A 15,832-nucleotide genomic window follows, 5' to 3' on the forward strand; every position below is an offset into this window, starting at 1 on the left:
TTATTTTCGAATATCTGGAGTACTATAACTGTGAAAGTCTTCAAACTTTACACGATACAATTTCTTATCACTGCTTGAGTTTAAGTTTTGAATTTTGACCCCAAAGTAGGACACCTCGGGTATGTTCAATTTTTAAAATGATCCTATATTTTCGTCTGTGTTCCGATTTCAAAAACATTACAGATATAGAATGTCCTCGTCAATTATCTCTTATAGCTTTGGTGATATTCGCATTTGAGAATTAAATTTTCAAAATTTTTACCCACCCTACTCCAGTTTTTTGATAATAGCGGATGCAAATATTTTTTTTCAGTTTTCTTTTGTTAGACTAACAAACAGAAAAAGAATTGTGTAAAAATCGTGACTGAATTTAAATTAAAGTTCTATGCATTTGAATTAAAAAATTTAAAAAAGGAGATTTTTTGCTAGTTTTTGGGAAAAAGTGCTTTTTTCTTTTGAAGTTATCTAAAAACTTTTAAGAAAATGTTTTTGAAAAGCTTACTTTGCACTAAATATTTGAAATGAAAACAAATTATTGATATCGAGGAGACCAGATCCATCTAAAAAACACCTATTTTTTATGTAAAATTCAACTTTAAGGAAAAATTCTCAAATCGCGTAGCAGATATTAAAATATGATAACTTATTTTAGATGTTTAAATATGTTCAAAATTAATTGGTAAAGAGTTCCCATAACCCCGCCCGTGTTATGGATATTATAGCCAAAAAACAAAAAAAATTTATTTTTGGGATTTTTCAACACTTTTTTGGGAATTGCGGGATGCCTGATTACATATTTTAAAATTTAAATTGTTAGTGCTTTTGATCAGACAACTTTGTATTGACAACAAATGTCATTTATTGTTATGATAAATATTTGTCAAGTATAGGCAGGCGGTAAATAACAGTTCTAGGTAAATTGTCTGCGAGTTGTTAAGTTTTCCCTAATTAATTTGGCACGTAAAAAACATAAGGTAGACATGTTTTATATCAATGGATAGGAGATTATGTCTACTTTTCAAAAATATATACAACTTTTATTGAGTTGTTGCAAAGATAAAAATTTTTTGGAAATTGGAATACAGACGAAGAAATAGGATCGTTTTAAAAATTGAACATGCCTGAGGTGTCCTAATATGGGGACCTGTGGTCGCACCGTTAGTATTCCCATAGTGGGGAGGTACAGGTCCCAATTTTGAAGATATTTCGATAAAATTTGGTACATGTTATTTTTTCGATCTAAGGACCAAGCCTATTGAAACTGGCTGAAATCGGTCCATTATTTCACCTAGCCCCCATAAAAATGTCCTTCCGAAATTGGACTTTATCGGTCATAAATGTTTAATTTATCTATGTATCTACACAAATTTCGCTCCAAATAAGTTTCATGTATACAAAATTCATGTCACCAAATTTTGTTACGATCGGTCCATAATTAGTCATAGCTCCCATATAGATCCGCTTCCGAAAATCACTTTAACGTGCATAAATCGCTTAAACATGTTGGTATACTCACAAAATTCAACATAGTAAACTTCCATATAGACACAAATCACACGACCTAATTTCATGGTGATCGGTCCATAATTGGTCATAGCCCCCATATAAGACCCACTTCCGAAAATCACTCAGAAATATAAATTATTGAAATTTAAAAAAAAAATGTTTTTGCTCTTTTCTTTAACTTAGTAATTTTTTCGTTTTGAATCATCCTAAGTAAAATAGGTTTTTCAAATAAATAAAACAATTAAAATATATTTTATTTAGTGGTTACGTCTTTTTCGTAAAATATTTGACGTGTGTGGCCCTACCTTTAGTATATAATAATTTAATAGTTTAGGTCCCAAAACAATTAATTCCTTTAGTTTTTTCTTACTAACTTATATTGACCTACCTAAACGGTGTTAAGAATAATTCCTAGGAAGTTCATATATTTTAGAAAGTTGTTTATTGAGATTTTACATTTTTGTAGTTAATTGTTTACTTGAATTTTGATGGTTTAAAATTTTTTGTGATTTTTGATCTTGAAGATGAAATTTTTTTTTATTTTTGATCTTTATGACAAGGGCTACAAGAGTAAATCAAAATTCCGAACTGTTTGCAAGATATGAGCCTGAGAAAATGATAATTTTTTTGTAAAAATGGCACCGAGGACCCAAATCTTTGGTGGCCCATAAAAAATGTGCATGACTTTGGGCAAAACTGGGAGACAAGTGTCTTTTTTTTGGTCTTTTATCACGTAGTCGTGTCCGTATATGATTATTTTTCCATGACTCAAAAAATTACTGTGTTATTCTTCGAATTATTATTACATTTTTACTAAATGTTTTTATCTATCCTGTTTTTAAAATAAAAAGATTTTTAGGAAAATACATATATTGAATTTAGGGTACATAAACCAATGAAACCAATATTGTAAAAATTTGAAAATCTGAAATTTTAACTTGGACAAACTAAAAACCAATGCGAATTTAAAATGTTTAAGAAACTTATATGACCATAAATAACAAAATTTATCAACTTTTTTGATTTTAGTCGCTTTTCATTGCTTATTTTGATATGAAAGCTTATAAAAATTTATACGAATGTATAAAGAAAATTTTGTTCTAAAAAAAATATGGTTTTAATTATTCACATCGGATGAAAATTGTAAAAGTTATTCAACTTTTCATTAACACCTTTTTTAGTATTTTCTCCCCCAGCTCATATAAATAGAAAAAAAACAAAAAAAGAAATTAATTAATTTACCAGGTAAATTTGTCGAACTTAATTCGAAAAAGTTGAATAACTTTTGCAAATATAAACCGATTTTAATGAGTAATATCTCATTTTTGTCTAAATAAAATTTTCTTTAAAATGCTGTGCAAAAATAAACAGGATTTCATAAAAAAAACTATTGTTAAATTTAAAAAATTACAAAAAAAAAATAAAGGAAAACTTTTTATGAAAACCTACACAATTTTTTGGAATATACATTTTATGAATACATTTTATGAAAGCTTAATTCTTTGCCTATCCATAATGGTTTAATATTTTGAAATCGGTTTAAATCGGTGTGAGTTACAGTTTTTTTCAAAATAACTCAAAATTTTTGAGGATGTTTCAAAGTCTTTGTAAACGGTCGTTTTTCAAGTTCTCGCAAAAAGTGTTATTTTGTAGCAGAGTGTTAATGTTAATTTCAAATACTTATTTCAGTTGGCTATTTAACCAATTCAAATTTCCACCCCTTTTTCTTGCAACACACAAAAAATTCAAACCCCTAAAATGCAACACTTCACAAGTGTTTTATGCAGCAAAAGGGAAATTATTCGTTACCTTGACAACCATAATACGAACGTTGAAAGGCCAACTAGAAAAAATAAACTGAATTTACAAAACAGTCAACAAACAAAAGGAAATTAAACAAAAACATACAATTTGTTTGTTTCTATCACTGAAAGATGAGTGACTACGAGGCGGTAGCAAAACGTAAAAAGAAATTAAAAACGCAAAAACCTAAAACAACACATGTGAAACCGAAACAGCGACAGCACAACCAAAAACAAAAAAGGAAAATCCAATTAACCCAGGAATTTGAGGAAAATGAAAAAGAGGTAATGACGCTGCTGGAGAACACAAGTTTATTTAGTGAGTCCAGTAATAATAGCCATCGCGATGAGGATAATAAATCACCCAGTGAAAGATTTTTTTGTGGCACCAAAGAACACCAGGACATTAGGTCTACCACAACGGCTAATACAATACAAGAAATGGACAGTGAAGAGTCACAGTATGAGGAAAGACTATCAAAGGAATCAATGGATGATGTATCCACTACAACTAGAAGTATACAGCCAACATTGGCTGCCACATTTATACAAATAGAGTCTGAAGATACACAGACTTTGGTGAGACAGGAGTGTTCCCTTTACTTAACACAACAACAGCAGTTTGTTTACAAACCCAAACTACAACTGGAGACCAGTTTGAATTCCTTCTCCATACAGGGACAGCTGGACAAGAACACTATCTTAATGCTAAATCGTTTAATCATGGAATTTAAAACACGCAAAGAGAAAATCGATAAAAATATGTTAAAGGATTTTAAGAACTATCACAATTTCTATAATGATGATATTTTATACAAGACCTATTGCGAATACAAATTTAAACCTATATTCCTAGAGCCTTCTCTAGAGAGTTGGGCTGTTCCCTCTAAGAAGCTGCTCACTTTATATCTCAAAGATTTACGTTTCACTGAACATCCTTTGCTGCAAGAAGAACATCGTTTGGCCAATACCTTAGAGCTTTTGTACGAACATCGCCAACAACGTTTAAAACAGAAAATCACTGAAAAACTATATGCTGATTTACAAATCGAAAGAAATATTTTAAATGAACTTTTAACGGCCGCAGAAAATGTTTCCCGAAATGATAAGAGCAAAGAGAAGAGAGCTTTAAAAATAGAGCATCATTTGTACAAAGTTAAAGCTTTGCGTGAGAAACTTTACGATGAGGAGCTTTCAAATAAACAACTTTTACAAGAAATTCTCAATTCATGGGTCAAGCTAAAGCATCTAAGACGCCAGCAAGAGCAACACTATACCCGGCTAAAATTACGCATCAAGATCGAGGACTTACATTTAGCTGAAAGTAAATCCCGCCAACGCTTGTGGACTCAACGTTTTGATACAGATCTTAATGAAATTTATCGCGAGCAATTGGAGGAATATTATCGCAATAAACGTTTAAGGCAACAACACAAAGCTGGAGGAGAATATGTTGCTAAGCCACATAAACCAGACATTGGCATGGTGTCTTCAGAATTGCGAGAAAAGTTTAACAAATGTTTTCTAAATCCCAAAGAACCTCGTGTAGAAGTTGTGCGCATATTTGGCAATAATGGTGATTATGCGGAATTGCCAGGTCCACGCAAGTTACAGAGTTTTTTTATGCGCATATTTTTTGATCGCCAAATGGTGGGAGAGACACGGATTTGTCGTTTGGAGAGAGATTTGAGTGTTGTGGTGAATGAAAAGTTGGGCATAATGTTGAATAGAAGATTGCCCAGAGATATTAGGATTAAGGTGAGTATTTTTTTTTTTAAATATAAGTTTTTTTTCTCACATATAACAAGTTTTTATAGATATTTTTTTTCACACAAAAATGTGTTTCTCAAACTATTGTTATACCCTTCGCCATTTGTCATTGCTTTTGTAATTTGCACATTTTTCATTTGCGACCTCATAAATATAGCGGATCTTATTGATAGTGGAGTCGACATAGTGATGTTTTTCTGTCCCTAGGTCTATTGAAATCATTTTTAAATCGGGAAACTCCAATAGGCATCGTCCTTGGGCCGAAACAATTGTATGCGCCAAATTTTCTGGCCAGACGGACGGACGGACATCGTTTAGTCGAATCAAAAAGTGATTCTGGTTTTTGATGATTGGTTGTCTTTTGACTGCTGTTTTTGTTTTTTATTTATATAATTACTCAACTTTACAGTGTAAACAACAATATTTTTTTTTAGTTTTCTATTTATGACCAATGATGTTGACAATTTTAGTTTTTAAAATTCCTATTTATGGTCAGTCATTTGTTACCAAATGTATAAATAAAAAGTTTTGTTTTTGTTCGCAAATGTCGAATTTTGTGCCAACAAAGCGTTATATGAGGGAAGTTTTGCTTCACTTATTTAATTTGCAAACACAGATTAATCAGCAAAGCTTATGGAGAATGTGTTCCATCGGTAATGATTTTGACACGGAAGGCCAGCCAAAAAAGTTTGAAGAACAAGAAGATTGTTGCCAAACTTAACAAGAGCTTGCAAAATCATAGGGAGCTACTCAAGCAGCTTATAGGTGGGATATCGACAAAACTCATTGAATTCTGGGGTACCGCAAGATCTGTTCTTTCTCTGCTCCATTCCTTATTTTTCTGAACGACCTTCTGCGCGAAACTTCCAAAACTCTCTATTCCTTTGCAGCTGAAAGAAATATTTGGAAATTATGATTGCTTCTCTTAATCGGGACCTTCAGAAAATCTCTGAATGGGGTCGTGCGAATAGGCTCTATTTCATTGCAGCTGAAAGCAATATTTGACATTCATATTTATTTAATTATAGACCAAGTCTGTTGGAGATTGGGTCAATGAAGCAAAACATGAATGATTCCCTTAATCGGGACCTTCTGAATTGGGTCGTGCGCATAGGATCGCTTTCAAGACCCAGTGTTGCATTTCACACAAAAACGAACGAAAGACCATGTCACTTCATCTGTATTTATGGGTGGTGTAAATATTGTGGAATCAGACGGTCTTGATGTTCTGGGCATGAGAATACAATGTGATGTCCGCTGGTCTTAACACATTTTTCAAGTGTCGAAAGAAGCATTCAAGTGTCTCCGATTTCTGAAACGGTGTAGAAATTGCTTCAATTCATCTGATCTCGTCACTATTTACACCATCTATATCCGACCGAAAATGGAATGCAACTCCCTTGTATGGGCCGGTGCTTCAAAGCCTATTTTAGAGGTTCTCGATCGCGTAAAGAAATGTGATTATTGGTGACAGTAGGGTAACTAAATTTCTTGATTCGCGGGAGCACCATCGCAATGTTGGCTGCGTTTCACTGTTCTATCGGTACTACAATGGAATGTATGACAAATTAAGGGAAATTCGTTCTTTTCCAGTACTGTACATATGTGGAACAAAATTCCCGTTGGATTGTTTCCTGTAATTTTTAATGTAGGATAGTTCGAATCGAATGTCCACAAACACTACACCTTCATTCCTTCCTCCCATAACCAATTTCCCAGTTCCATCACAATGCTTTGCATTAATAGGTGTCCCCTGAGTGCTGGTCCAAGAAGAAAAAAAAAAGTTATTGGGAAGTTTTGCCACACCCGCCTTATAGTCCAGACCTTCCATCGTCGGACTAATATTTGCTTGGATCGACGCAGAACGCACTCTCTGGGATATGCTTCACTTTGGAACACAGTATCTAATATTAGCTTGATTCGTTCTTGGCCTCAAAAGATGAGCAGTTCATTTGGTTCGGAATCCATATGTTTCCAAAAAGATGGCAAAAGGTCATAACTAACAATGGTCAATACTTTGACTACAGTTTTAAGTCATACACCCAATAAAATGATATTAGCATAAAAAACTTGATAGAGTTTTGTACAGTTTAGACCATAACAGATTCAAGTCCCCATAGAAGTCCAAAACCACAGGTACCAGATTCGGCACATCCGAATATAACACTCATCTATTTTTTTTACCAATTTTTTCTTAAAGTATAGTTTGGTGAAGGATATATAAGTTTCGGTACAGCCAAATACAGCACTCTCACTTAGTTTTTATACCCTACACCACCATAGTGGGGAGGGTATAATGCGTTTGTGCAGATGTTTGTAACGCCCAAAAATATTAGTCTAACACCCACCTTAAAGTATACCGATCGACTTAGAATCACTTTCTGAGTCGATTGAACGATGTCCGTCCGTCCGTCCGTCTGGTTGGCTGTCCATGTAAACCTTGTGCGCCGAGTACAGGTCGCAATTTTGAAGATATTTCGATGAAATTTGGTACATATTATTTTTTCGGCTCAATCGGTCCTTTATTTCACCTAGCCCCCATACAAATGTCCTCCCGAAATTGGACTTTATCGGTCATAAATATTTAATTTATATATGTATCTCCACAAATTCCGCTCTAAATAAGTTTTATATACACAAAATTCATGTCAGCAAATTTTGTTACGATCAGTCCATAATTAGTCATAGCTCCCATATAGACCCACTTCCGAAAATCGCTTTAACGTGAATAAATCGCTTAAAAATATTGGTATACACACAAAATTCAACATAGTAAACTTTAATATAGACATAAATCACACGACCTAATTTCATGGTGATCGGTCCATAATTGGTCATAGCTCCCATATAAGGCCCACTTCCGAAAATCACTCAAAAATATAAATTATTGAAATTTTAAAAGAAAAATGTTTTTGCTCTTTTACTTAGTGTAGGGTATTATATGGTCGGGCTTGACCGACCATACTTCCTTACTTGTTTTAAAATTATTTTTCATAAAATAATTATTTAACAATTTTTTTTTTCACCAAAAAAGTATACTTTTCGGACGGGTGCATAGGTTTTGACATAGTCGAATATAGCACTCTTACTTAGTCCCGTTTTACAACGCGGAAATATCAAAGGCATTTAAAAAATAAAAATTTTCCTTAACCAAAGTGACATATAAACAGAGAGTTAGTTAATTGCAAATTATTTTTATTTGCGAATAGGCTACGTATAAACGTAGTATATATTTAAATAATGGGGGGATTCAAACGGTCTCCTATTAGGTCGTATTGTCATAATGTCCTAAAATATTTTTTAGTTTAAACAAATTTTTGTTGGTTTTTAAATAAAAAAGTTATAAACTAATAAGACTTTTTGAACTAAGTTTATTGGTTTGTCATAAAATAACACTTTTTTTGTTTGCATCACAACAAGAATTGGTTTAAACTAAAAAAATATGTTACGACATTTTGACAATACGACCTAATAGCAGACCGTTTGAATCCCCCAATTGTGTATTCCTAGTTAATTATTTCCATTTAAATTTCTTTAGCTCTATAAAAAATCCAAAATATCCTCCGCTCAAAAAATAGCCAACATTATTGTACCACTACCTCTATCCACCAACATAGAGCCAGAACCTCGTACTATAACCATTACATTTTCTTCACATAAACAACCAATATCAGGTTATATAAGGCTAAACCTAGAAACAGATGAACAATTTTATCCCAATGAAATGGTGCGTAAATTATTTCCCGCTCCCCAACAACACACTACAATACCCAAAAACTTATTGCGGGAATGGTATGAAAGAAAGCTGCTTACCACACCTGAAAATGGACAAGCAGCTTTATTATCTTCAAAATCTGGCAGTGACACAGAAAGTGATACCGAAAAACTGGCAACAGCACTTAGTGAAACCTGCACCTTCCAAGAAGATCTCTTGCAATTTTGTGAGCCTTCAGAGTTGGAAAATAATCCAAGACTTAAAGTTTTACATTCACGTTATTTGAAAAATGATGTGAGAACTAGAGACTTGAAATTTATACCCATGTTGGATCATGAGTTAGAGTTTGAATGGGAAAACACACAACAATCGGTAATAGATCCGGGCAATTGGATGGATCCCATTGATTTGCATAAACATGAGGGTAAGAAATATTTAAAAAGTCTTTATGAGGCCATACAAAATCAGTGTAGTCGTTTGACTAAAGTGGTGGAGAGCAGGGAAAATTTGTTGTTAAATGATGAGCCCATAAGCTGGGCTGCCTTTTTTCAAACCATCAAACTAATATTCCAGCCCAGACTTAACCTGAATGCTGACAAGAATTTGTCTATTGGCTCCAGCAATCCAAGTTTGTCTTTAGAATATGCTCAAAATTTTAAAATTATTTGCAATATCGTAAGAGCTACGGGTATACCGGTGAGAATTACAAATCCGGAGGATACGGACAGTAGGGGAAGGAGTACTCCAGAGTCCTCTAATGTATTTGTATTGCAGAGTATGTTCAATGTTCTTAATTTAAATATTTCTTATTGCATTTTTATTGTTTTGCAGACTTGAAATATTCCAATGTGAGACCATTTATTGCAGTGAGTTATAAGGATAAATTTGGTCGTACTATGACTGCCGAGGGATCAAATCCTACTTGGAATGAACAGTTGATATTGCAGTTGAGGTAATTATATGTTACAGAGCAGTGAAAAACTTTTAACTTTTTTCCACTTTCAGCGGCAGTCTGTCCGATCTGCATGATGATCTAAGAATCTCTCTTTACGATGAGGTCGTAGAAAATCAAATGAATGATGATCCGGCCTTAAAGAACATGGACATTTACCAAAGGATACAAAACAATTGGTTGGGAGAATATCGCATACCCATCAATGCCATATTAACACAACAAAAGGTAACAACCCATCATCTAATAAATACAAAATATCAATAAAGAATTTCTCTTTACCCCCTGCAGATGGATGCAGTTTTCGAGCTGTCGTCACCCAAAATTATAATAGGCTACAAAAGACCTTCCCTGGAAAATATTACCACAAATGCCGAAACAAACATTATGATAGAACAGTTTCCAGAAATTAAAGAATCTGTTAGATTATGGTGTTTTATTAGTTTGGAACCTAGTTTTGAGTTGCCCTCGGTAAATACCAAATGCCTGGAATGCTCAGAGTTAATTGAGGTGAGGCAGCATCTTGGCGATTGGAGTTTTCAGGCATTGGAAATGCAGCCTCAAAGATTTATGGAACCTTTAGTATGCACGGCGGAGGGTAAACGTTTGTGTGTTACCAGGATATTGCAAGCTATCGCTCCTCCCATAGAAGCTAGTGAGAATTTGCTAGATAGTGCTTGCCGGTTTGTGTCGTTGTTGGCGACCCCGAAATTCTATGATCCCTGCATGAGATTTACAGGAATATGGTTAAATAATCAGGTAACCTAAGAAGTTTGAAAATTCTTAATGGTTTTATTAACTAATGATTTTGTTTGATTTATTACAGTTACTTTTGGACACCACCTGGGGTTCTGCTAAGGATTTGGGAGTTTTACTTTGCAACTATTTATTGTATTTGGGCTTGCAAAGCTCCTTAGTTTTGGGTGTAGCCTATCCCTATGGAGATTGCTCGTTTGTTTTTTATACTAATGAAGACAGTGAAATGTTTTTCATAGATCCTTGTACAGGCAAACGTTATGCTTTGAAAGATGTATTTTGTCCTCTGCAAACCATTAAAATGGTGATAACGCAAAATAATGTGAGTTTAAATTTTTAAAGTTTTTCTGTTAATCTACACCATTTTCAATTGAATTTGAGAAATTCTTTAATTAGAAAAGTCGGAAATTCAGTTGGACTTTCTGAAATACAACTGAAAATTATGTAATTTTCTTTCTTTTTCCTCATATTTACAGTTTTATTTAAACATACAAACGGAATCTCGTGTCTCCATGATGAATTTCAACTGGAATGATACATCTTGCTGGCTGCCCGGCTTTACTAAAAAAAATCCCGCACCTTTGGGTGGTTTTCAGTCTCTGGTTTATAAATATCGTTTGAGTGATAATATTTCGGAGCTGAAATATAATATTGAAAGGAAGATTATGAAAAAGATTAGTGCCTGGCGCACTATGCGCAAAACTATATGGAATAGGTGGGTACATTTATATTCCCTTCAACATTTTTCATTTGCGACCCCATAAAGTATATTCTGGATGGTTGAAATTAACTTTCCACAGTCAACAAATAACGCTGTAATTACTGGTTCAGTTGCTATTTAAAATCGAGAAAATCCGACTACTGATGGCAGATATATAAGCAACAATCCGCGAATACCTTGATTTTTTACCTAATGATAGATTCAAAGACCTTTCCAACGGCGAATATAAAGCCAGAGTAATTCGGACTTACAATGGTCAAATTCGGGAAATTTTACCCGCTTTTTTCAACCACAACAATTTTTTTTATCATAAAATTTTTCTTTGCGACCATACAAAGTATATATATTCTGGATCGTCATAGATAGCGGAGTCGATAGTAGCCATGTCCATCTATCCGTCTGTATGTTGAAATCAACTTTCAGTAGCCCCCAAATAACTTACAAACATGATTGATAAATCAATATATCGGGAATTCTCCCGGCTCTGTTGCTATTTAAAATCGAGAAAATCGGCCCACAAATGGCTGACATATAAGGATATAACAGGACAACTTCGATTATTGGCCTATTTTTTATCTTTATCTGGCTTATTAAGTCGTCAATATTTCAAAGTCCATTGCCACGATATATTAGGATATATATAGAAAGTAGAACCTACAATGGGTCAAAATCGGAAAAAATATTTTAAATTTTTTTTAACTTAAAATATTTAAAATTTGTATTTTAAATTATAATTCGGTACATCCGAATATAAAAAAAATCATTTAATTTTTTTTAAGTAAAAAAGAAATATTTTTACAACAAAATACAAGGGCTTGTCAGAAAGTCCGTGACTTTTTGAATGTACACTGGTTTTTAGATAAAAAATCATTTTATTCTTCAACATATTCTCCTTTGAGCTTTATACACTTTGTCCAAGGTTTCTCCTATTTATTTATCCCTTCCAAAAAATAATATTTGTGGAGGTCATTAAAATGTGATATGATTTCATCGTTGGATTCAATAGTCACTCAGGGCTAAATCTGGTGAATAGGGCGGATAAGGGAGCAATTCGTAGAATCATTCTTGGATTTTTGCCATGGAAACTGCACATGTGTGTACCTTTGCATTGTTATGGTGAAAAATAACTTTTTATCTTTTTAAAATCATCATCAGCTGATACGCAAGTCGAAAGGAATGATGCGACCCAGTTGTTTACGGAGAAGAGAAAGACGGAACTTGCACCACGACAGGAATGAAACCCGGAATTTCATTCTATAAATAAGGCGTCTGAGACTGAAGGATTTAAATGCGGATCGTCCGGAAATTCTTTTCATAAATAAGGCGTCTGAGACTGAATGATTTAAATGCGGAGCGTCTTCCTGTACGTTAATAAATGACGACGGCATCGACTCTGCCCTATTCAAACGAAAGGAGATCCTACCCTTCATTTATTTAGGTTCCAGTATTACCAACTTAGAAATCAAGCGGAGAAAAACTCTTGCTTATAGATGTTACGTCGGGCTTAGTAGTAAAATTGAGAAGTTAAGTCCTCTCTCGAAGGACAAATCGCTCAATTTACCCATCCTGCTCTATGGTGCTGAATCATGGACTATGAAAATGTCGGACGAGTAATTGTTGGTAGTATTTGAGGGGAAAATTCTCCGTAAGATTTACGACCCGATACTTGTTGATGATGGATTCAGAATTAGAATGAACCATGAGCTGTAGGAGCTACATGCCGACGTAAATGTAGTCAAGCGCATTAAAATCCAACGAATGCGCTGGCTGGGACAGGAATGACGTTCCAGCTCTTAAAGGCATACAAAGAAGAACCAACCAATGGGAAACGCAGAAAAGGGCGGTCCAATCTCCGTCGGAATGAGCACATGCGACAGCCCTATTGCGGAAAGCTTTGACATTCCAAATGATCATTTAAAATTGCAACTACGGATACATGTGAGATGCCTATGGCTTCCACAGTGTCTCGCACTTTCAAAAATAGGAGTTATTCTCAAAAGAAGTTTTTTTTGTCGCCTCGCTTGCATTTTATTAGTACAAACATTGTATTTTACCATTAAAGTCACAAAAAAAACGCTTGGTTGCACCTTTTATCAGTCAACAAAAGCCACAAAACAGAAAATGCTCTTTCCACAGAATCCTGTGTAGCCAGCACTGCATGGACATTATGAACCAATTTACGTAAAAACGGAAAACGTATATTTTTTCTCTTCCCAATATTGTAACAAATCGGCTTCTACGTCCAGTCTCACAGGCTTAAAGTTGTCTATTTCAGCTATATCTGCTAATAATTCTCGAGATGTATTGTCTTCGTCATCTTCTTAAGATAAATCCACTTAATGTTCTCTAATTGATGTTCTGAGCAACGATGACGTATTTAGGTTCGGATATTGGATATATACTTCAGGAGAAGTTACCGAAATATTTTTCAACTGAAAAAGCAATTTGAAAGTAAACAAAGTTTGTTTACTTTGCACTTTGTTGCTTTGGTCCTTTGAAAAACATATAAATCCAAAATAAATGCTAGGAGTAACGAAAAAAAATATTCTTTAGAATAACTCATATTAAGCATCGTAAAAACATATACATATGTAAATTGAAAATAAAAATTATGAGCAACGAAAAAAAATATATTTTATGAATAACTCTTATTAGGCAACGTAAAAAATATAAATTGAAAATAAAAGCAACGGAAAAAAATAAATATTTTGAATAACTCTTATAGAAAATCAAAATTTATTTTGATTGAAAATAACTATTATGCTAGGTATACACGTTACGATAAGTCGTACGATAAATCGTATAAGTATGAAATTAGTAACGTGTATCATGTTGTCGTACTAACTAAGTATGAAAATCAAAAATTTTTGATTTTTGTGAAATTTTTATAACTTGTCATTTTTTTCAAAGGAAATAGTACGATTTGTAGTAACGTCTATCACAAAATCGCACTTCAACTCATACTACGATTAGTACGAAAAATAGTATCGTGTATACCCAGCATTAGATAAAGAAACAAAATTTTATTTCTACAATATAACAATTATGGATAAATTTTTTTTAAATATTTCTTATAACAGTTATGCCTCTGTTTTAAAGTATACTATGGTGAAGGGTAGATAAGATTCGGCACAGCCGAATATAACAATCTTATTTGGTTTATTTGATTTTATATAAATTTAATTTTAGAGCTTTTCAACCTCGTTTGTTAACAATTTTACAAAATATGGAGCAGAGTGTTACCTTTGGTTCTGGTTCTTCCTATGAGGAGTTGAAATACAATAATATGTTAGCAGCGGAGTTTCCCAATTATAAAGTGAGTAAAGAATACACTTCGGATGCCCTTATGTTGAAATTATGGTCCCTAAGTTTTTGGTCATTTTAAAAACCAATTACTGAAAATATTGGCTCAAAATTGTTCAACATCTAAAGATAATTGGATTTTGCTCAAATAATCAGCATTTGGTTTGTAGATGACGAAGAAAAATTTTAGGGAGGAAAATATAAAGTCCTCAGTCTGGCTTATAAAATAATTAAAACATCCTTTTGTTTCAACTTCTATCTCCTTCACAGATATTCGGCTTTACCCTCAACTTTAGCTACACAAATTTGAATCAAATTTCTGAGCGTATCAAAACTACCGGTCTACACTTGAATACCAACAAAAACGTTGAATATTCTTTGGCGGTGCACATACATCCGTATCCCAATAATATCTTATCGGTGTGGTTATTTTTAATAACAATTGTGCCAGTTTAAAATGAAATGTAATCAAATACAGCCATATAAAAATAGAAAATGTGAAAATACATATAAATAAATTTATAAAAATATCATTTTGTTTTTGTGTTGATGGAACGAATATAATACGTACTGCAATTCATTATTATTCATAGAATTTTCTACGAAATATAATCCATTTAAACTTTTGTATGAACGAGCAGAGCAGTTGTATATGGATGTAGAAATGAATGAATATAAAGTATGGCTGGTTATTGAAGTGAGATGCCATTAAAACCAATCCATCATTCAATGTATAATTCAGGGATTTATGAGGGAGACTCGTCAAATAAAGGCATCTTTGTTGAGTGGACATTTGTTAATAAAATAGTGAAAACTTTGTTAAATGTTTTTTTTTAATTGAATATATTTCTTTAAATTGTTTTGTATTATGGTTTCAATTGTGGTCTGTTTTATTATGTTCCCACTGTTTGTGTTAAAATAAATGAATTGCATGAAAGAGTGTAGAAATGTATATTTGATGGAATAAATGTCTTTCATTTGCCACTCATCTACAAAATGATTAATTTGTAAAACTAATCATGCTTGTTGAAGATGTGGACTTTGTGCATGACTGTGTGTATATTTGCAAAATAAAAGAAATTATTTATAATTTATTATTGAAATAAAAACAAAACATATCTACATCTATATATGTATATACAAATTAATGTATGTCCGTTTATTTGTTTGTTGCTTATAGGAGCCTAAACCACTGGACCGATCTTCTTGCAAATTTTACAAGGAAGGTACAGTAGGCTACTTTTTATTTTGAAGTATTTAAACTTTGTACGCATTAGTTTCTTATTCCCCCAGCCTGAACTGCACTA

General features: G+C 33.2%; 1 protein-coding gene across 1 annotated transcript; it reads left to right on the forward strand.

Moving 5' to 3' along the window:
- Positions 1–3,440: 3,440 nt before the first annotated feature.
- Cc2d2a (Coiled-coil and C2 domain containing 2A) lies at positions 3,441–14,981 on the forward strand. The gene is made up of 9 exons (XM_065502197.1): positions 3,441–5,066; positions 8,617–9,568; positions 9,625–9,745; positions 9,799–9,973; positions 10,037–10,504; positions 10,572–10,823; positions 10,978–11,216; positions 14,412–14,538; positions 14,796–14,981. Exons 1-9 carry the CDS (start codon positions 3,441–3,443, stop codon positions 14,979–14,981), a joined length of 4,146 nt encoding a protein of 1,381 aa, XP_065358269.1.
- Positions 14,982–15,832: the final 851 nt, after the last annotated feature.

Source organism: Calliphora vicina, chromosome 2, assembly GCF_958450345.1.
Source record: "Calliphora vicina chromosome 2, idCalVici1.1, whole genome shotgun sequence".
NCBI lineage: Eukaryota > Metazoa > Arthropoda > Insecta > Diptera > Calliphoridae > Calliphora > Calliphora vicina.

What these genes read in the sequence shown, in the direction of transcription:
- Cc2d2a (XM_065502197.1), top strand. Translation starts at nt 3,441, where the DNA reads ATGAGTGACTACGAGGCGGTAGCAAAACGTAAAAAGAAATTAAAAACG. An exon ending in CCAGAGATATTAGGATTAAG is followed by an intron (nt 5,067 to 8,616) that starts GTGAGTATTTTT and finishes AAATTTCTTTAG; the next exon opens with CTCTATAAAAAATCCAAAAT. An exon ending in CGGAGTTTCCCAATTATAAA is followed by an intron (nt 14,539 to 14,795) that starts GTGAGTAAAGAA and finishes TCTCCTTCACAG; the next exon opens with ATATTCGGCTTTACCCTCAA.